Below are 21,628 nucleotides of genomic sequence, written 5' to 3' on the forward strand. Positions count from 1 at the left end.
CCTGCCGGCCCGGCCCCCGCACATGACGCCGCCAGAGAGTACCTCAGGCGCTTGCGCGGGCACGCCCCATTCGTCCGCCACAGGCGGCCCCGCCCAAACTTTTCTTCCTTACCTTACGGCAGAGCTCGGAACCGTGCCTCAGATTCTCACTCCACTGGAGAGGAGGGTCGCAAGGTTGGGGTAGAAAACTCTGGGTTTGCGACTGTAGCTCTCGCTTTCCGGCCAATACAGAGGTGCCTGAAGGCTGGTTGGGGTAGTGAGGCCCGAGGCAGGTAAGAAGCCGCCTCCCTACTTCGGTTGGTCGGGCGGTCTGTCCCGTCAGGGAGCCGCTTTCTAGCCCTCTCAGACTTAGCATATCCTTGCCCCTTCCCCAGTTCTGGTGCAGGGTTCTCAGCGCCGCCCCTCTTAGCCCCCGCCTCTTCCCACACACACGCCCTCTCTCCCCGCGTTTCCCCGCCCCCGACCTCCGTTTCCTAGTCTGACTTTCCATTCATTCCTCAGACTTTTCACAGAGTGCTTTCTCGTGCTTTAGACTCTAGGAAGTCAGAAGCAAATGAAGCAATTTCAGTCTTCTGAAGTGCGGTGTTATGTGGGAGACGTTGAGAGAATCCGTAATAAAGTAAAAGTATGACGGAAAAAAAGCACAGGACCCTCTGAGCATAGAAGAGGGGCCCCTGATTGTGTGGAGGGACTGGGGGAAACCCTTTCCAAGGTGACCTTTGAGTCACTCCTAACTTGTGTTAAAAGGCTAGTGAGCAGTAGCTGGTCGAGAAATAGGAGATAGAAGCAGAGGGAATGACGGGGGCAAAAGCATATGACAGTATTGACTGTAAGAGTAAAAAGAGGAGTAGAGTTGGTGGAGCCCATAGGTGTAGATTACCCTTTAAAGAAGCATCGTTGTAAAGGGTGAGAGAGATGAGGGGCGAGAATGTGGGCCGAAAGAATGTTTTCTTTAAAGATGGGAGACTTAGGCATAAAAATGTACCATGGAACCCAGGAGTGGACAACTCATGGATGAAGGTGGCTAATTTATAGCATCTAGAGCACTAGTGGAACTCAACCTTGTGTGCACGTTAGAATAACCTGAGAAGTTGTTTTTTGTTTTGTTATTTGTTGTTGTTTTTTAATAAAACCAATGTTGTTCCAATTAAACAAACTCTGGAGTTAAGGGCTCAGGCATCAGTATTTTTTAAAGATCCTGAGGTGCGCTGAGGGTTGAGAACCACTAGAGGAAAGGAAAGGATCGGAAGTAAGGAAGGGCAGGAAGTTGATGGCGTTGGCTCTGTAACATTAAGATGGAAGTCACTTGATGAGAGTTGGGGATGGAATGAGAAGCTTGAGCAGAGTGATAGAAGTTTTGGATAACTACTCTGGGCAATGGGAAAGGTGTCATTTCTGCCTTTCCCTTCAGCACACTTCCATCCTTCAATCTTAAGTCCATCTCAGGGCTCTCTTTCCCTTTCCCTAGCATCCAGCATCTATCAGCTGGGGATCCAGCCTTAGGGCTCAATCAAGGGCATCTTCATTTCTGTCCCCAAAAAGAGCTAAGTCAATTTGAGATTCAAAGACTAACTTTACTCCCCTAGAGATTACTGCATACAGTGCCTTGCCAATTCAGAATCTGTCTTCTGTTATTCAGCAATCATTTAAGTTAGGAAAGAGATATATAAAAACAGTTAAGATATGGCCCTATTAAGATCTCATACTATTAGGGAAAACAAACCTTTTAAAAGAACAATTCACTTGGCAGGCAGAGAGGTCTCTATAAGGCAAAGGCAAAGCCAGTGCATGGCTACTGTTTATTAACTAGGGCTAATCCAAAAACTTGTCTATCAGCCTCCAGATAAGAGTGAGTTACTGTTGTCTGGTATGACTAGGGCTTAATATGGAGAGTAGGGGTGGGGCAGAGATAAAGATGATAAAGTGGGTGTGAACAGATTATGAGTAGCCTTGAATTCCATGCTAAAGTGTTTAGATTATCTACTCTAAGCAATTAATAGGTATAAAAAACAAAGATAAAAATAAAATAACCTTTTTTTACACCATGGACTTCTTTGGCAGCCTGTCCTGTGGGCCCTATCTCAGAATGTTTTTAAATGTGAAAATAAAATACATAGAAACAATATCAATTTTATTGAAAGTTTTAAAAATACTAAAAAACAGGTGTATGATGTAGTTATGTATGTGCCTCTTTATGCATTAAATAACACCTGCAGCAAGTAATTTCAAAATAGCGATGAGTAGAAATTATATTTTGCGATACCTGTACAACTTCAGTGTGATATGAAAATATATTTCTGTTGGTGACCAAGGTATAGGGACTGCTAATACTACTATGGATCATTGCCTATACTTACTGAAGAAAATGCTAAATTTCAGTTAGATATTATCAAAAATCAAGGTGCAATTTTTTCCCAGTCCAAGTTCATGGAACCTTTAATTCTAACTACATCCTGGCCCATGGACTGTAGATTTATAAAAAGCTGACTATAATGGTTTTAAGCAAGGGCATGACAGATCAGATCTGTGTTTCAGAAGGTACTGCCGTAGTGTTCACTTCCCAGCCTCTCTGTGGGAGTAGGGAACTGGCTATTCTCCTTTTGTACCTAAGGGCAGCAACCAGTACTAATCCATTGTTGCCTAGTAATTTGGGCCTACAGGAGTATTGGGCTTGTGGCTATATATGCAGGAGCAGTACTAGGAAATAAATTGGGAAAGATACGTTGGGGCTCTTTTTGTGGAAATCATTGAATGCCAGGGTATAATTTATACTTAATTTGGTAGATAATGAAGATGTTAAAATTTTTGGAGTAGAATAATGTAATTAGAGTTCGTTTGAAAAATTAATCTAGCAGTAATGTGTAGATTGGATTGTCAGAAGATAGGAATGAAGAGTCTGGACCAATAAATAATTAAAATTTTTTTAACTAAATTTTACTATAAAGTGATCTCTAAAGGGTCTGCTAAGTTACTTTGTTTCCCCAGTGTGACTGACTAGTCTAAAGAAACATAAATTGGTCTAAATCACATACCTTTCAATAGAGATGTACACACTAGTGTGGAGGTCAATTAGCATTTTACATGGTCAATGGCTTTACCATTGACCATGTAGATATAGGTTCCCAGGTGTTGCTAAAGCCTTTCTTGGTTAAATTCCATCTACACCTGTAAGTCCTGTATTTCTGACTTTTTAAGGTCAAGTTTGTTGTCTCTTTGTCAATTCCTTAAACCTCTTGGATGAGTAAAATACATTAGCAAACAAAAAAGAAGTCCTCCAAGCCCAGATAACCCATCTCTTTAGAAACTGATCAATACCAGACTATGCAAAACTTACTGCCCAAATTCCAGCTAGTGCCCAACTTGTGTGCTTTAAACATATTCAAAACATTAATTATGGGGTCCAAGTATTACTAATCCAAATAAGTAATGTCAAGTTAACTTTCTGAATCAGTTTCTCTGAGAGACTACCTTCTTCAGCGTGACTAGCCTATACTGATTTTGTCCATCTAACTATTGGAGACCATTTGGGTAGTGCTGTGGTTCAATACAGACTGAGAATCAAGTTTATATAGAGATTGGGGTTCGTCTATCTATCTCCTTTTTAGGGGAATGGGGAAACAGGTCTGTCTGCAGCAAGAATACTTGAAACTTACGAAGCTTTTTAAGAATATTACTTACAAAAGATCTCTGAAATTTCCTTTCTCTGGCTTCCAATTAAATGGCTACCCCTTCCACACCTTCATCTGTTAGAAAAGCACTAGAACACAGTCCTGAAACTGAAAAAAAAAAAAAATTGTCCCAATTACAATTATTATTTTTGAGCATCTAAATTATAGGTTTAAAAACTTGAGGCCTTCTGGGGCGCCTGGGTGGCTCAGTCGATTAAGCGTCTCTGCCTTCGGCTCAGGTCATGACCTGGGATCGAGCCCCACATTGGGCTCCCTACTCATGGGGGAGCCTACTTCTCCCTCTCCTCCCCGCTTGTGCTCTCTCTCATTATCTCTGTCCTATCTCTGTCTCTCTCTCAAATAAATAAACAAAATCTTAAAAAAAAAAAATTGAGGCCTTCCTTCCCTATGGCCAATGAATAAATACATAAGTACTCTGTCCAAGTACTGTGGAAGGTTCAATTCCTTCAAAACAATAGCTTGGGGATTTGGGGCCTTAGTTGGCTCTAATATTCTTACTACTATTTGTTGTAGCAACTTGGCAGTTTACATTAGCAACTAAAATAAATAGTTGCTAGAAATGTTTAGCCCTACTTAATAATACAGAATTCAAGCTTGGTCAGATAACTCACAAATATTTGTGTTAGTTAACATTTAAAGACAAATTGCTACAACAGAAAATTCCTTATGTATAATTGGGCCACTTCAGATCTCGTTTTCCTGTGAGCACAATACGGTAAAACATAAATTCATTCTTTCATTCATTCGTTAAATATTTATTGAACCCCTACTATGTGCCAACCATGTTTTTAAAACCCAATAATTAGGAGTTTGTAATAACAGTTTACCTCTTAACTATTTATGAAAAAATGATTTACCAGGCTTTGAAATCTACAGGACAAATAAGATTAAAAGATGATGGATTTTTCATACTCTTTCCAACTATGTTGGCATACAGCTACTGTGTGCTGAATACAGTGGTTATTTATGAAATCAGGCAGATTATAACTAGCTTGATCACACCTTATTAGCTTTAATTTGATAATGCATATGATAAAAATCTGTCCACTCCTTTTAAAATATTATCTTACTCAGACCTCTCATTGAACCTATTGGCCTCCCCACACACTGTCCTAACAACCCCAGGTATTTTAAATTTTGCAATTGTATAAAGTCATTTCTCAGAAGATTATCAGCAAAGCACAGTTTAAGAAAAGGCTGGTGTTTACATCAGGTATATATGAAGAAAAAAATGTAGTACAATTATAGATGGAAACTTTGAGTTAGAAATGATAGACTGAGAATAAAATTCTTTTCATGGTCAATGATACCTTAGCCCTTGATAGTCATACCTAATAACAGAGCAGTAAATAGAGAACCTTGATTCTAGAAGAAATCCTAAAAAGCCACCTGTTTTATCTAACCCTGGCCCAAGGCAGGACCAAATGGAATTTATGGTAGTAAGAGTTAACAGGCATCATCATCATCATACCAAGTAGTTTTTCTACTTTGAGAGCTGAATTCCTCTACTTGTAAAATATTGATGTCAGAGGACTATTCAAATTTATAAATAATCTATGAAATTGAGAGATCTTCCTATGTTTATAACAATTTTGTGTTTTTAAGAGTTTTTCAAAATGTATTTTACTTCTGTATTTTGTTCAGGGAAAACATTTATTAAAATTTCTCCAGTTTGTCAAGCACTAAAGAAAACAGGGATGAGTAAAATCTAATAATCTCTGCCCTCAAGAGGGATATATAAATCTTAATGGTAATTTTTACATTCCACTTTATACAAACCTTTGGATGGTTTAAGCTAGCATTAAAAGGAAATGTTTAATAGGAGGAAATTGAAACCAAAAAAAAAAAAAAAAGTTTGAACTTCCTTCCTGAAAATATTTCTGCTTATGCTGCCATGAAAAGCACATTTGGTCTTGGATTTTATTCTTTTTGTGAAATTGCAAATGGAATCATACATTAGAAGTTGGACATAATCTAATTTTAGTAAAAAAATTAATTTTACATCTTTGTGTTTGAAGGGTTATAGATGAGAAATTAGACTTTCTCTGTTTTTTTTTCCAGAGGACAGAAGTGAGACCAGTGAATTGAAGAAACAGACATGTTTTAGGTCAGTGTAAGAGTGGGAGGTGGTACACCTTTTTTTTCCTGAATGGAAATAGCTGTATTTACTGGTTATGTGCTCATTATAAAAAGAAGGGCTGAAAAAATAAAGCAGATGGTATCAAAAGGTAGAAGGAAAAAAGTTAAGAAGTACTAATAATTCTCTTTTTAAAATGATATTTAAACTTTGAATGGCTATCATTCTTGATTATTTTTGTGTCTGTTTTTCTTGTACAAATTTTTATATAAACTTTCTTTTCATAGCCTATTATGAATATCTATGTCAATAAATTTGTATCTACAACTTTATTTTTTAATGGCTGAAAACATTTCATTGTATGAAAGCCTGTTACTTAAATTTACCAGTCCTCTTTTGAACTTTCAGATTCTTTCAGTTTTTCTTTTATAAACACTGCTGTGATGAACATTCTTGTTAAATTTTTGCACACATCCTTCATGTTTCCCTTAAAATAAATTTCTGAAAGTTTAATACCTACATGTAGACATTTCTTAAGAATTAAAATATAATGGCAAATTACCCTTCAAAAAGCTTGCATTTGTTTATATTCCTATAAAGAATGAGAATGCCTGTTTTTCCATGGTCTCTCAGCAATGCTGGTTATTATCAGTTTTCCTCATCTTTGCTGATTTGATAGATAAAAAATGAAATCTTGCTTCAACTTGATTTCTTTTGATTACTAGTGAGGTGTTGAGTTTCTTTACATGTGTTTATTGGCCAGTCATATAAGTGTATTAAGCTCCATTTTCTTCTAATATTTTTGTTTCCTTTCTTAACATTTAAATTTTATTCCACCTAAAATATAATTTGATATAAGGTATGAGTTAGAGATCTAACTTCTTTTTTTATCAAATGTTTAACAGTTCATCTCAATGCCATTTATTAAATAACTCAGCAAGCATATTCCAAACTTCACTACAGACAGTAAGGTGTCAATAGAATTCTGTTAAAAAAAAAAAAAAGGTGTCTCATGGTCAAATGAGTTTGGGAAAAAAATAAGACCAAGGAAAGTTACCTTTCTTTATTGCAGAACTTCTTCTAGCCTCTAATATGCTTGTGTGCGTTATGAATCTCCAATAAGGAGTTTTAGGATGCAGCATTTCCCTAACTTATTTAACCATATAATTTTATTTTTTTTCTTTCAAGAAATACCTATGAAATCTGTGGAACTGTACTGTCCAAAATAATAGCCAATAGCCACATGTAGATATTTAAATTTAAGTTAATTAAAATTTAATATTCAGTTCACACTCCACATTTCAAGTGCTTGATAGCCACAGGTGGCAAGTGACTACTGTTTTGGACATTGTCAATAAGGAACATTTCCATAATTGCCAAAAATACTATTGGACAGCACTCCTTCAGAACGTAGTTCATTGAAACTGACTCCCAACCTAGTGTCTTTTTCTACTGAACCAGCAGCTTCTTCCCTTACTTATATCAGCAGGTAATCAGGTTGGCTCCTATTGAATTATAAATTTTCCCTTTAAGGTAGTTTTTATTACCTTTTATGTAATTACCTTATTTTTTATAACAAATATTCAAACAATATGCTTGGGTTTAAGGATTTTAAGATTAATATGAAAAAGTAGTCCCTTTTTTAAAAAATTAAGCCTTTGTTTAGGAAATATTCTATGCTATGGTTTCAATATTAGCTTCATTTAGCTACAGAAGTTGGAAGATAAACTGTAATTGCAGGGCTTGTGTATACTGACAACACATTAACATCATTGCTTCACTCAGTGGAGAGAACAATTTTCTCTGGAGTTAGCATTCACTCTTCTTATGCCAAAGGTAAAGCACAGAGCAGAGTCATGCCCTAGCTAGGTCTATCCTTTATGACTTTGTGGCTTTATAAAAAAAACAAACATTCTTTATTTTCAAGAAATTTCTGGGGTGCCTGGGTGGCTCAGTCGGTTAAGCGTCTGCCTTCAGCTCAGGTCATGATCCCAGGGTCCTGGGATCGAGCCCCGTGTCAAGTTCCCTGCTCCACAGGGAGCCTGCTTCTCCCTCTCCCTCTCCCTCTGCCTGCCACTCTCCCTGCTTGTTCTCTCTCTCTGTCTCAAATAAATAAAATCTTAAAAAAAAAAAAAAAAAAGGAGGGGCTCCTGGGTGGCTCAGCCATTAAGCGTCTGCCTTCGGCTCAGGTCATGATCACAGGGTCCTGGGATCGAGCCCCACATCGGGCTCCCTGCTCTGTGGGAAGCCTGCTTCTCCCTCTCACACTCCCCTTGCTTGTGTTCCCTCTCTCTCTCTCTGTCAAATAAATAAATTATTAAAAAAAAAAAAATTTCTAAGTCCCATTATTGCCACCCCAAATAATAGGGAGCAAGGAAGAAAACTCTTTTTGAGGGCCTGCTGTATGTTAGACGACATGCTGAGTGTTGTGGTTTGTTTTTATTTTTAAGATTTTATTTATTTGTCAGCACAAGCAGGGGGAGCCACAGGCAGAGGGAGTAGCCGGCTCCCCGCTGAGCAGGGAACCCAATGTGGGGCTTGATCCCAGGACCCTGGAATCATGACCTGAGCCAAAGGCAGATGCTTAACCGAATGAGCCACCCAGGTGTCCCCATGCTGAGTGTTTTTACTCATGTTTTTATTTTGTGTAACAACCCTGTGAGGCAGGTGTTTTTATTACCTCATTTTACAGATGAGGAAAATGAGGCTCAGAAAGAGAATAAATAACTTGCCCAGAGTCACATAGATAGGCAAGTGGCAAAGTCAGAGCCTGGACCCAAAGTCTCCTAACCCCAAAATATAGAACTATAATATAATTTGTAGGACTTTACAAATAGAATTAGGAGGTTATTGTCTCCCCAGTTCACTCCCCAATATTCCTTACCATCCACCAAGACCAAGTACATAGGTCTTATTTACTATTAACAGAGAACAGAAAAAACACAAAACCAAAGCAAAAATGGGGATGTGAAAGACAATACAAACATCTTAAGAGGCCTTATTTATCTTATTTTCCCTATTCTATGTTCTGACTCCTTTTTTGAAATGTTTCAGTCATCTGGCAGACATTTATTGTACCTCAGATTCACCAAGCACAGTGCTCACTATATAGAAAGGAAATATCCCTAGGATGGTTCTAGATGGTTCTTGGTTCTTTTGCTAGGTCCCTTTCTGTCTCCCTTTTCCCTACCCCATTAATAATGGGATCATCATCCTTTCAGTCACCCCAACTAAAACCCACAGACCATTTCCTAATTCTCTCTTATCCACTATTCTCTGATCACTTCCTGAGTCTCTGTCTACAGTACCTTTTGCTCCTTGCCTCCCCATTTCTACTACCATTTCCCCTGATTTAGATCATTTCCTCCTATACCTTCACTTTTTTTTTTTTTTTTTTTAGATTTTATTTATCTATTTGACAGAAAGAGACACAGCGAGAGAGGTAACACAAGCAGGGGGAGTAGGAGAGGGAGAAGCGGGCTTCCCGCTGAGCAGGGAGCCCGATGTGGGACTCCATCCCAGGACCCCAGGATCAGGACCTGAGCCGAAAGCAGACACTTAACGATTGAACCACCCAGGCACCCCTATACCTTTACTTTCAATAAAAATCTACTTGATCTCTTCCTCCAAATTCTCTCCCTACCAATTAATCCTATATACCATGGCTGAATTAGTAAACTTCCTAAAGCACCAGCCTTGCCATAATGGCTTCCCATTTCCTCCAATATAAATTCCAAACTCTTTCATCTGGACTTCAGTCTGTTACCATTTAGTTTCTAATAATCTTCCTCTACCCTCACATGTACCCTTACTCTTACTTCATTCCAGCCAGGCTGGACCACACTTCTAAAGGCACTTCCCTTGCCTCTCTCACCTTCTTAATGCCCTTCTCCATGCATTCAACTCTACCTGCCTTTCAAGAGCCCACTCATGTCACTTTCTCCTTGAAGTCGTTCCTGATCTCAGCTCTCTTTCCCTTTCACCCTCTTAGCCAGGAGTGATTGTTCCCTATTCTGAATTCCCATACATTTTATTTCTGCCCCTTGTGGGTTTCTTACTGACTATAAGCCACCTTGTACATCTTGGTATCTCCCACAATAGCTAATATTAGGTACTCAAGGGTGCCTTGGTGGCTCAGTTGGTTAAGCGTCTGCCTTCGGCTCAGGTCATGATCCCAGGGTCCTGGGATCAAGTCCCACATCAGGCTCCCGGCTCAGCGGGGGTCTGCTTCTCCCTCTGCCACTCCCCCCCGCTCATGATCTCTGTCTCTGTGTGTGTCTCTCTCTCTCAATAAAATCTTTTAAAAAAAATATTAGGTTCTTGGTAGGTGTTTATTGACTAAAAGAATTGTATATTTACAATGTCTTCATTGTAACATAATAGGCTTAAGCTCAATGAGAGTAGGAACTATGACTATTTCATTCCCATTCTGTATTTCCAACCCCTAGCACAGAGGAAACAATAAACATTTGTTTTTGTTTTTGTTTTTTGTGGGTTTTTTTTAAAGATTTTATTTATTTATTTGACAGAGAGAGACACAGCGAGAGCGAGCGAGCACAAGTAGGGGGAGTGGGAGAGGGAGAAGCAGGCTCGAGCCCGATGTGGGGCTTGACCCCAGGACCCTGGGACCATGACCTGAGCCGAAGCAGACGCTTAACGACTGAGCCACCCAGGCGCCCTCAATAAACATTTGTTAAATGAAATACATTACAGTTACCAGTTATTGGGATATAAATTTCTTCATGACACAATGGATGTCTGGAAATACTACTTTATGTTATATTTTGAAAAATCTTCATTATCAATGTTTCTTCATTTTATATTCACAAATACTCTGTGATAAAGGTCATGTATTAATATTGTCACTTTACAGAAGAGGATACTGAGGCTTAAAGAAATTAAGTAGTTTATTTATGATCATATGGCCAATGAGTAACAGAACTGAGTCTAAAATTCAAGTCTTCAGATGTGAAGTTTAGAGTTTTTCTTGGCTAATGATGGTTTGGCCAAAGGCTAGTTTGGTTCCATTTGCTTTAGGATTGTTGGGGTTAAACTATTGCAGTCGTGTAATCAGTCCATCCAGTGGAGTAGAGCCAGATCCTTGATTGACCCATTGTCTGTATTTTGGGTATTTTCAAAGTCAAACAAAACACTACAACTTTTCTGAAGGAAATCTTGGCCACTTCGGTCACTCCCTCCAAGATGAGATGCCTGTCTCTTCAGGCACTCTTCTCCTTGTAGACTTCTATCCCTAGTTGGTTTGGCTGTTAAGATGTGGGTCTGATTTCAGCTGACAGCATAGAGAGTAAGTAGGTCTCCAAGTATTTGCCAGGCAGTACAATCTGGCACTTAACCACTACATAGTATTCATTGAAAGCATGGGGGAGAGATTGAGGGATACTTGCTTGATGCACAAGCAGTCATTCCCTTTTCATATTCATTTACTCTTAAGTCAGATCAGCAGCAAGCTGAGTACCTAGCCTCCATAGACTTGCCTTTACTAGATTGCTGTTTATTCATTTGCCATCAGGCTGGATATGAAGGATCATTATAAGAAACAATCCTCTGAAACTACTTCATCTATTATAAAAATATTGTGGGACATTATTCGTTATGAGACACTGTGTCTTTTATGAAAATTTCTTGAAAGAAAACTGTCGAAGCTTAATACAAAGAATGCTTTTATCTCTTCTGAGCAATTGCTTTGTTTTTACCTTATGGACACTGTGAATGTTTAACTTAACGCTCTCTGGTTAGCTGCTAAAAAGCTTACAGCCAGATTTGTGGCCCACCCATAGCAAATGTGCTCTATGCCTCGTTAACTTTGTTCCTGGCTCTAGTTTATGTCTCTGCTGAAGTTATTCTCTCTTAAGAAAATCTTAATTCATGCCATCTAATTTTGTATATCTATATTAATATGTATATATATATTTTCTCATAAACAGCCTTCTATTGTTTCTGAAATAGTTCAGATTATGATATACCGTATTCACATAAAACCATTTTTGGTGCTTCTTAGTTACCTCATTTACTTTAGGCTTTTTCTCTTGAGGGGTATATTTATTTTTCTGTATAGTTTTCACAGGGTTTTAATCACAGGAAAATGGTTGTGCCACAAAATTTTATTATTTTAGTAGTGTAATCAAGTGGTAGAAACCTGGTCTAATGGGGAGAATTGATTAAATTGATTATTCTAGCCCAGTCTTTCACAGAAATGGTTACATTTTCTTACAATATGCTTTGTTTTGTACTGTATCTGCATGTGACTGTTTATTGCTTTGTGATTTGTAGTGATGTTGTAATGCTGCCAGGTCATGAATAGCAGTTAACTCTCTTTTGCTCAAATATTGTTACCTTCCACACTGATCAGAATTCTTGTCTTTGTTAGCACCTTACCTTGGGTGATCATAAGTGTATTAATCTTACCATATAATTTGTCTTGCTCTACTCTAAATTAGTCATGCTTTTGTTTGGACAAGATAATAGGAATAGATGTTTGTTTCCAAACTTCATTTGCTTCCATTGGTATGGAGTACTATCTAGATTTTCTGATCACCTTACTAATATCAATTAATAATATAAATACTATTAGTACAACATTTTATATTCTTTTAATACCTTCAAGTAAAACTATTTGGCCTTTTCTACAATTCACTAAGGCATGTAAAGCAAATGTATACCCTTTTTACAGACAACAAAAGCAAGGACAAAATCATTTAAATTTTGTGGTAGGACTGGGGCTAGATCCAGGTCTCTTGATTCCTGTGCCTAACTACCTTTCAATTTACAAAAAAAAATCTAACTTATATATATTTTTTAAAGATTTACTTATTTATTTGAGAGGGAGAGAGCACAAGCAAGGGGAAGGGGAGAGGGTGAAGCAGACTCCCTGTTGAGCTGGGACCCTGATGCGGGGCTCTATCCCAGGATCTGGAGATCATGACCTGAGCCGACGGCAGATGCTTAACCACCTGAGCCACCCAGGTGCCCCCTAACTTATAAACATTACATAGTCTTTATCTTACCACTTGAGGTTAAAGATGGGAAGTGGACTAGGACATATTATATCACTCATGCTCACAACTCAGGCAGAACCAGGAATGTTTTTTATTTGTGTTACTCTCACAATTTTCTGTTCTTGAAATTGTGGTTCCTTTTAACTACAACTCTAATCACTGTCACTTTCCATTATGGAATGAGGAAGCAATATTTTTATCTTATCTCTTGAAAATTAATGTTGAAATGGAAACTATTTCCTTTGTTAATGAGCAGCATTTTTCTTTAGACTCTTTGAAAATTCACTTTAATGTAAAAATAATTTGCCGTTATTATCATGCATAAAGGGCCAAATAAGTATATGGTTAATGCTAGGAAGTTTCATAAATGTTTGTTATAATTTTAACAAAACTGTGCATCTAAAGAGGAAATTAAAAATTCATGCTTATTGTTTCAGCATGAAATGTTTCCAAAGTTTTCATTCTAACTGTTAACATATAGCACATAAGTTAGGGTCTCTTGAATGTTTACTCTTAGCCAGGTATTGTTGCTGAACATTTTACAATTATATTTAATCTTTACCAAAACCCTGTAAGAGTAGCTCCTATTTATGACCCTCATTTTATACCCAGGTATCATATTCAACAGTATATATTATCTTCTGCCTCTCCTTCAGCTTCTGGAATTTCTAATCAACCCTGATCAGTACAAGATGGACCCCGTAGTCTTGAGTTACATGGACAGTCTACTGCGGCAATCAGATGTCTCACTGTTGGATCCTCCAAGCTGGCTCAATGACCATATCATTGGATTTGCCTTTGAGTACTTTGCCAACAGTCAGTTTCATGACTGTTCTGACCATGTCTGCTTCATCAGCCCCGAAGTTACCCAGTTCATCAAGTGCACTAGCAACCGAGCAGAGATTGCCATGTTCCTTGAACCCCTGGACCTCCCCAACAAGAGAGTTGTATTTTTAGCCATCAATGATAATTCCAACGAGGCAGCTGGGGGAACCCATTGGAGTTTGTTGGTTTATGTACAAGATAAAAATAGCTTTTTTCACTATGATTCCCATAGCAGAAGCAACTCAGTCCATGCAAAGCAGGTAGCAGAGAAACTGGAAGCTTTCTTAGGCAGAAAAGGAGACAAACTGGCCTTTGTGGAAGAGAAAGCCCCTGCTCAACAAAACAGCTATGACTGTGGGATGTATGTGATTTGTAACACTGAGGCCTTGTGTCAGAACTTCTTTAGGCAACAGCCAGAATCACTATTGCAGCTACTCACTCCTACATACATCACAAAGAAAAGAGGAGAATGGAAAGCTCTCATTGCCAGACTTGCCAAAAATTAGCTATCAAACTGTATCTGTGACTTTTGAAGTCTCTTCTTTCTGCCCATCCCCATTTATTGGATGGCTGCAGTCTCAGTGCCTGAAGGAAGCTGCCTAGTAGAGGGAAGCTTAGTGTTCTCATTTTTCCCTGGAAGAATGTCATCCTCTGCATTATCCAAATGGAAAGTTTCACTTTAACCCTAACTTGAGAGCAGTGTGCAGTGTGACAATTTCTTCAAGTTATGTATCAAAACCTTAAAACCACGCTATCTTAACATTTATTAATTCCCTTTTTGTCTCCCTTATCCACATTGGCTTATTCCAGAGGAAAAGCAATGATCTTTAAAGAAATCAAGTATACGTGAAATCTAGAGGAATGCACGAAGAACGTTATAGAAGAATCAACGTATTGCACAGAGATCAACTGGCTAGAAGCAGGTCAAGATCTAACCTAATTCAAGATCTAAATATTAGAATCAAATACTCGTTTCTGTGGTATCTCTTCCATTCACCATGCAGAGGCTTTCCTGGCTATCTTTGTAACCTTTGCAGATATTTGATAAAGATGATGTTAGCCCATCTTCCCCCATCTGATTCCTGGACTGCTTTAAGAAAGGGGGGATCTTGAGTAACTTCATTAAAATATATGGCTGTTAGACCTTTTAGTTCACTCAGTGAATGGGTCGACTTGCTGCTCTGCATTGGTAGCGGCTTTTCTTCACTTTGTCTGTTAGCCATGCATACACTCCTTCCTTATATCCAAAGTTCTGTGGTTTTAAAACTCGTAGCTGATAACTTCCCAAAGTTACCTGTTAATTTCTAATATTGCTGCTTTCTGATAGTCATAGTTTTTCCTTTCCTCTCTATCTGTAATCTGGCAGAATTGTTTTCAGTTATGTCATGGTGATATCAGGGCTATTATTGTATCTAAAACTTGCAGACTAAAAGTTGGTTTGTTTTTGCGATTATAAAGCAGAAAAAGTGACCTTTCTCAACCCTTCCACTTAATTCAAAATGCAGACGATGTTATTTTTTAAATATGGAACCAAGAATAAAAAGAAATGCCATCCCTCCTAAATCATTTATGTGGTTTTTTTCTGAGTTTCAGATAGTTAACAACTAGATGATATGTTGGGTACACACATTAATTCTACTCCTAACAAGAATTAGATTGCAATGCATATGAGGCTTGAAAACCAAAGATTAGTTTCAGCTGTGAAATTTATTTCACCTCCCTCCCCAGCCTACCTTTGCCCCCAGCCCTCATGGCCCAAAATAACCTCACCACTCAGTAACCACAAAGGCAGTAACTCAGTTCCTTTTAGTCAGGGAGGGAAAACACAGTGTAAGTAATATAGGTTACATAGCAAGCTGAGTGAACATGAGTTGAAACTGAAAGTCTGAGAAAGCTACAAAAAAGTTTCCATTTCAAGTCAGTATGTTTTGGATAAAAAAGAGACCTAATAAAAATGGGAGCAGGAAAATAAAAGATTAGGAACTAGCAATCAGCCATAGAGGTGAAATGGGGGAGAGAAGGACAGCAAGAGGAGTGACAACTGAGGCCATTAACTGTAGATAAAGATAAGAAGGCAATATCATTTCAGTAACTGTTAACTTAGGTTATCTAGACTATGAAAGACTCAAAGGCTCTCTGGGAAAATTTGTTCTGATAAAGCAAAGTATATCTGTTTAAATGTCAGATCATCTCCCTCTTACAAGTCAATCCATATGAGAGCAATTTTCCTGACTCCCTAAAAGTCGTTATTTTTTTGAACGAAACTAGCAAAGTCTTTAAAAAAGATAAAAAGATAAAATCTAAGGTTTCCTTTTCCAGATACATAACATGTTTGGACTGTACCACAGATTAGTCTTCTATACAATTTTTGAGGATGCCATTTGTAAGTGTTAGCATTGTAAATGACAGGAGACTTTAAGAGTTTACTTGTAATATTTCCCTAGGTACTATAATGGCTATAGGTTATGCACTTGCTTGACCATACACTTTTGATGCTATGCGATACAAAATTGGGAAAAGCTCTTCTGTGGTACTGTGTTTCCTTTTCTCTTAGAGTCAAAAGAATCCAGTCTGCAAAACTCAGCTTCAGAATATTCAAAAGGAAAGCAGGTTTTTCAGAATTGGATTGAGCAATTATACTGAACTTCCCTGCTTTCAAATACCCTGAAGTATTGCTCCATACTATATTCAGACTTATCCAACCTGTGTCTCATGGAATTTGGAAAAGTCGCCATTTGTAAGCCCAGCTATAGATGGTGGTCAAAAATAAAAAGTATCAGTGGGCTTTCTTTTTTTTTTTATTTGAGTATAACTAACAATGTCGTATTAGTTTTAGGTATACTGTGGGCTTTCTATTTAATACTGTTCAAATCAAAAATATTTCTCCCCTTTGGCTAGATAGCTATTTAAGTTTATATTCACCAGTCCTAATTGGATCAGAATCATTCAAAAATCACAAGTGGATTATATTTCTGATACACAGCTTATTATTTTTACTATTTCCGTATTGGCCATATGTTTTAATACATATTTCATTTAAATGACAAAATAGAATTTCTCAGTCATGTGGTTATTTAAATTTTTTCTTCCATCACTTAAAATAGAAAAAGGGAAAATACAGAAATTTACATGTTGTGGTTGTGGGAAAGAGCATGAATGTGTTAATCAAATTCAGGCCCTATCTGTTATAAATGTATAGCCTCAGGCAGGTTTAAGATTTCATAGCCTCATCGGCAAAATCAAAGTAGTAGCCTGTTTAAGCGGGTACTATGAGGATTAAATATTATATGTAAAGCATACACTAAAACCTATTCCCATTCTGTCTCACTACCCAGTTCCATTTTAAATCTAGCAACAAGTTTGAAAACTTAGTTTTATATTGCAACTAAATAGCTATGTAAAAAATGGCTTGATAAATACTATTATGTACAAAAGAGAAAACTATTCAAGGATTGTAAATGGCAACAGCTAATCTTTGTATCACTTTATAATGTGCAAGTTACTTTATATATGTTACTACATCTTATAATTATATAATCTCCCTTAATTGTCATGCTTTGCCAGCTATCATTATTCTCTGCATAGATAAGATACCCAACTCAGAAGCTTAGTCACATGATTGAAAGTGACAGGGCCAAGACTCATATGCAGGGCCTCCATCTCCCTCCTCACATTCTCCACCTGTTCCTTTCTCCATCTCCCAGAAATGGTGGCCAGAACTCCTTGCTTGAATATTTTAAATAATCTCACTTCACTTTATAAATTTCATAAATTCAGCCAGCTTATCACAGAAAGCAATAGTGAGAAATTGTCATCTCAATTAACTGCTAGGTAGCAGAACCTCTATAATAACTGGCTTTGTTTTACATATTAGGTCATATTTGGATCAGCTCCTGACATTGATCTACTGATCTAACGTATTTTAAAAGCCCTACATTGTACTTCCTTTCAGATTCCTTGTATATAAAAGATGGGAGGTAGAACGAGAGCAGTAGCCTGGGGAATCTCATAAAAAAGAGAGGACTTAAAGGAATTTCATTTCGTATAAATGAAACTAAGCGCAGATGGAGCACTCTGTACAAAAGCAGGGAAAACGAGACAAAATCCTCTAAGGAAAGATCAGGTGCTAAAGGCATGTAAACGAAGTTTTCTTAGGCAGGGAGAAACTAATGTGTCAGATTGTCAGAGGAAATGGTAGCCAACTTCAGTGTCAATAGTAGGGAGGAGTTACCAGTAATCTGGACAAAATTAATCTTAGATCCTGCAGTTTGTGTTATAAGACAGGAGAAGAATTACTTCATGGCTCTTTTCCCTCTGTACCCAAATGAAGCATCCTGTATTTGGAAGAAAACCCTTTCCCCATGACACAAGCTGGATCAAGGTTTTCTGCAGGGGGTTGTGCTTTGCTAGCTGGCTCATACGCCAGCTCTCCACTGCTGCTACCTCAGTCTTCATTCCTCAAACTGGCAAAGCCCTTACCTCCTCCTGCACTCTGCGACTTCAGAGAGAAAAGAGGAACTATCATGAACTTCTTCAACTTTCCTGACACCAAATCTACAAACCTACCTGTACCTGTACCCATTTTTGAGCATTCTTCACTCCTATTGCAATGACCCTCATAGCAAAAGGCTAATCCCTTAACCTATGCACTGGACCTTGTGCAAACAACACACACACACATCATCATCATCATCATCATCATCATCATCATCATCATCCACTTCTCTGCTGGCTCCTTTCCATCAGCATCTAGATGTACAGATGTATTACATCTCTCCATCTTTAAATAGAAGCGTGATCTCGTGTCTTCCTCTAGATACTGACCTTTTGCTTTCCTCCTCTTTAACAGCCAAATCTAAAGTGTCACAATTTCTCACCTCCCTCTCACTTCTCAACCCACTTTAATCTAGATTCTGCTCCCACCACTGTACAAAAATGCTCAATAAGATCATTTATGGTTCTTATTTTTACTAGTCTTCCTAGCAACGTTAAAGCTTCCTTTTCAAACCACTCTTTAACTGATGTGATACCTAGTTTTCCTAGTACTTCTCTGACCACTCTTTCTTATTTTCAAGTTTATTCTCAACTTGATAGAGATTCTCAGGATTTTGTCCCAAAAGCCCTCTTCTCCTCATTCTGTCCATACTTCCTAGGCTCTCCCAGCCATTCCCCAGGCCAATGATAAATTTGGGCACTTCTGACCTGTACTTCTCTCCTGAACTCTTCCAAAATTCTACCTGTATATCCTTTTACTAGACATCCTCCCTTAGGATATTTCATAAGCAACTCAAACCCAACAAATCCTAAAGCTCAACTCCTCTTCCCCCATCATCAAACCTGCTTTATCAGTATTCCCTACCTCAAGAAATGACACCACTGCCCACCAAGTTCTAGCCAGAAATCTAGGAGCCATCCTTGACTTGTCTCTTTCTCACACATTCCACATCTATCAATCTCCTAATCATGTTTGTTGCACATCTTAAATATCCTTTAAATTTGTGTATCTCTATCATCAGTGCCACCACTGTAGTCCAAACAACCATCAGCTTGCATCTGGACTGCCCCAATAGCTTCTAGGGTAGTCTTCCAGTATTCATGCATACTCTCCATCCCTCAGTCCATTTTATATTCTGCCAATATCTTAAAGCTCAGCATAATCTGGCTCCTTCCTGCTTTTCCTACATCTTTATGAGCTAAACCACCCTTGCCCTGGTTTACTGTGCTCCAGCTCTGCAGGCTTTCTTTTAGTTCCTCCAACACAACCCATTCTTTTCTTCCCTTAAAGCCTTCCCACCTAATGATCTCTCTCCTTCTAATTCCCCCACACTCTTCATCAGCGTAACTCCTATGTAATCTCTTCCTCAGGGAAATCTTCCCTGATGCACCAGACTAATTTGCTTTCAGTGTACCCAAATCATATATAATTTTTGGTGTTAAATCTCTCTTCCCACTAAACTGTAAATGCCCTGAAGGCTAGGGACCGTGTCTGATTTGTTCATCATTGAATCCCTGCTGCTTAATATAGTGCCTGGCACATAGACACTGGTTGTTATTTGTTGAATGAAAAGGTACAAATACAGAAGCAATTTATCAGAAAGAGCCCATCATCCCTCCATGGCATTGCAATAGGAATCAAAATGCCATGTTATCAGCATAACATTTCATGCTTGCATAAGAGCAAGCTATCATGGGGGAAGGGAGGTTGATGAACTTAAGCAACCTGACAGAAAACAAGAAACTCACGAAACATGTAACTCTAATGTGGACATCTCTTCAATTTATCTGCTGATTTGAGATTTTCACATTTTACAAAGCTGTAATCCCTGTGTAAGCATTTCTTTCCCCGCCCCCCCTTTCTTTTTCCTAAGTAAACTCTACATCCAACGTTGGGCTTGAACTCACAACCCCGAGAACAAAAGTTGCATGCTTTGCCAGCTGAGCCAGCCAGGCGCCCCATGTGTAAGCAGTTTTAATTCTGCTTTTTTACAAATTTCCACCCTAAATCATTGTCTACTTGTTATGTTTAAAGGCAACATGGGATTACCTCAAGTTAATAGGTCGTGATTTTCTTAGCCATTTCCCCACTGCTAGGCTTTTTGGTTAGTTCTTCCGTTGCTATGAATAGCAGTGCTACAAACACTATTCATAAATAACTTTTTCATTTCAAATTATCTCCTTGAGGAATATAAGAGTGGAATTAGGACATCAAAGCATATGAGCAATTTCTATCCCTTCATATAGATAGAGAGTTCTCAAAAGAAAAGAATCAGTGTATAGTACCATTAAAAATATATAATAAGAAGCACCTGTGTGGCTGAGCCAGTAAAGCATCTGACTTGGTTTCGGCCCAGGTCATGATCTTAGGGTCATTGTGAGATTGGGCCCTGCGTGATTTCCTCCCTCGAGATTCTCTCCCTCTCCCCCTGCCGCTCCCCCTGCTTGTGCACTCTCTCTTTCTAAAATAAATAAAATCCTTAAATATATGTATATATATGCTATGTATTATATGCAATATATAATACAAAACCTAAATCTGATTCCATGTAGTCCTACCAACATTGGGTTTTATACTTGTTTAAATTTATTTCATGAAGTTTAAAAGATAACTTTTATTGAGCTCTTTCTATGTGCCAGGGACTTCAAAGGATTTGATATGAATTTTCCCATTTAATAATCACCATAAAACTGTAGGGTAGATGCTATCTCCTCCCTTTTAGTAATGAGAAAACTAAGGCTTAGCATCGCTCAAGTTAAGTAACTTGATAAGATTTAAATGTAGATGTACTGATTCCAGAACTGTACTCTTAACCAACATAATGTTTGTTAGTGATAGTGTTTTTTTGTTTTATTTTCTCAAAAGGAATAACCTCTCTGATTTCAGGAGTATAGTATAATGTGCTTCTAGAAAGCTTGTTTGTTGAGGTAAATATCTAGATGGACCTTTTGGTTGAGAAAAGTCAACTCCCTGGGTTGGTTTGAGTGGGTTGGGGGGATACAAAGAAAGATCAGTTACTCCAAACAATAAAATGAAAGAAATTTGAATTTTCATTGGATGCCCTAGGAAAAGAGAATGAGGCCTAGGTAAGAAAGAAGTGGAGGGAGATTGATGAGAAGAACTGAGATGGGACGCCCACCAGAAACACAGCAGGAGGCAGGGTCCTGCTGGAGATGGCCAGTGAGAAGTTTCCCAAGATAGTGGAGAATGGCTTTCCATTTCTGTGAGCAGTCATGTATACACTGACTTTGAAGTTGTTTTCTGTTTTGTGCTGTAGCCTTCCATTAACTCTAAACCTTGTGTGCAATTTGGATACACCCAACCATCTTGGTGGTGGGTCATTTGGAGGAATGAAGGAAGAGAACGGGCACATCACAGGCAAGAGGGCAATAGCCAAAGGACAAACAGGCTGCATCATGGTCTGCCCCAGGAGATAGAGAAGCAACTTGGAAACACTTGGGGAAATTGAAGTCTCAGGACTTCCCACAGTGGGTGGAAATGGAGCTGTGGCCATTTTTTTATTGAG

General features: G+C 38.3%; 1 protein-coding gene across 1 annotated transcript; it reads left to right on the top strand.

Moving 5' to 3' along the window:
* The first annotated feature begins 224 nt into the window (after positions 1–224).
* Positions 225–15,123, top strand: SENP8 (SUMO peptidase family member, NEDD8 specific). The gene is made up of 2 exons (XM_021693998.2): positions 225–272; positions 13,439–15,123. Exon 2 carries the CDS (start codon positions 13,475–13,477, stop codon positions 14,111–14,113), a length of 639 nt encoding a protein of 212 aa, XP_021549673.1. The 5' UTR covers positions 225–272; positions 13,439–13,474; the 3' UTR covers positions 14,114–15,123.
* The last annotated feature ends 6,505 nt before the right edge of the window (positions 15,124–21,628 follow it).

The sequence above is a fragment of the Neomonachus schauinslandi genome, chromosome 9 (assembly GCF_002201575.2).
Source record: "Neomonachus schauinslandi chromosome 9, ASM220157v2, whole genome shotgun sequence".
Taxonomy (NCBI): Eukaryota; Metazoa; Chordata; class Mammalia; order Carnivora; family Phocidae; genus Neomonachus; species Neomonachus schauinslandi.

Excerpts from the sequence above, each read along its gene's own strand:
- SENP8 (XM_021693998.2), top strand. The coding sequence starts at position 13,475 with ATGGACCCCGTAGTCTTGAGTTACATGGACAGTCTACTGCGGCAATCA.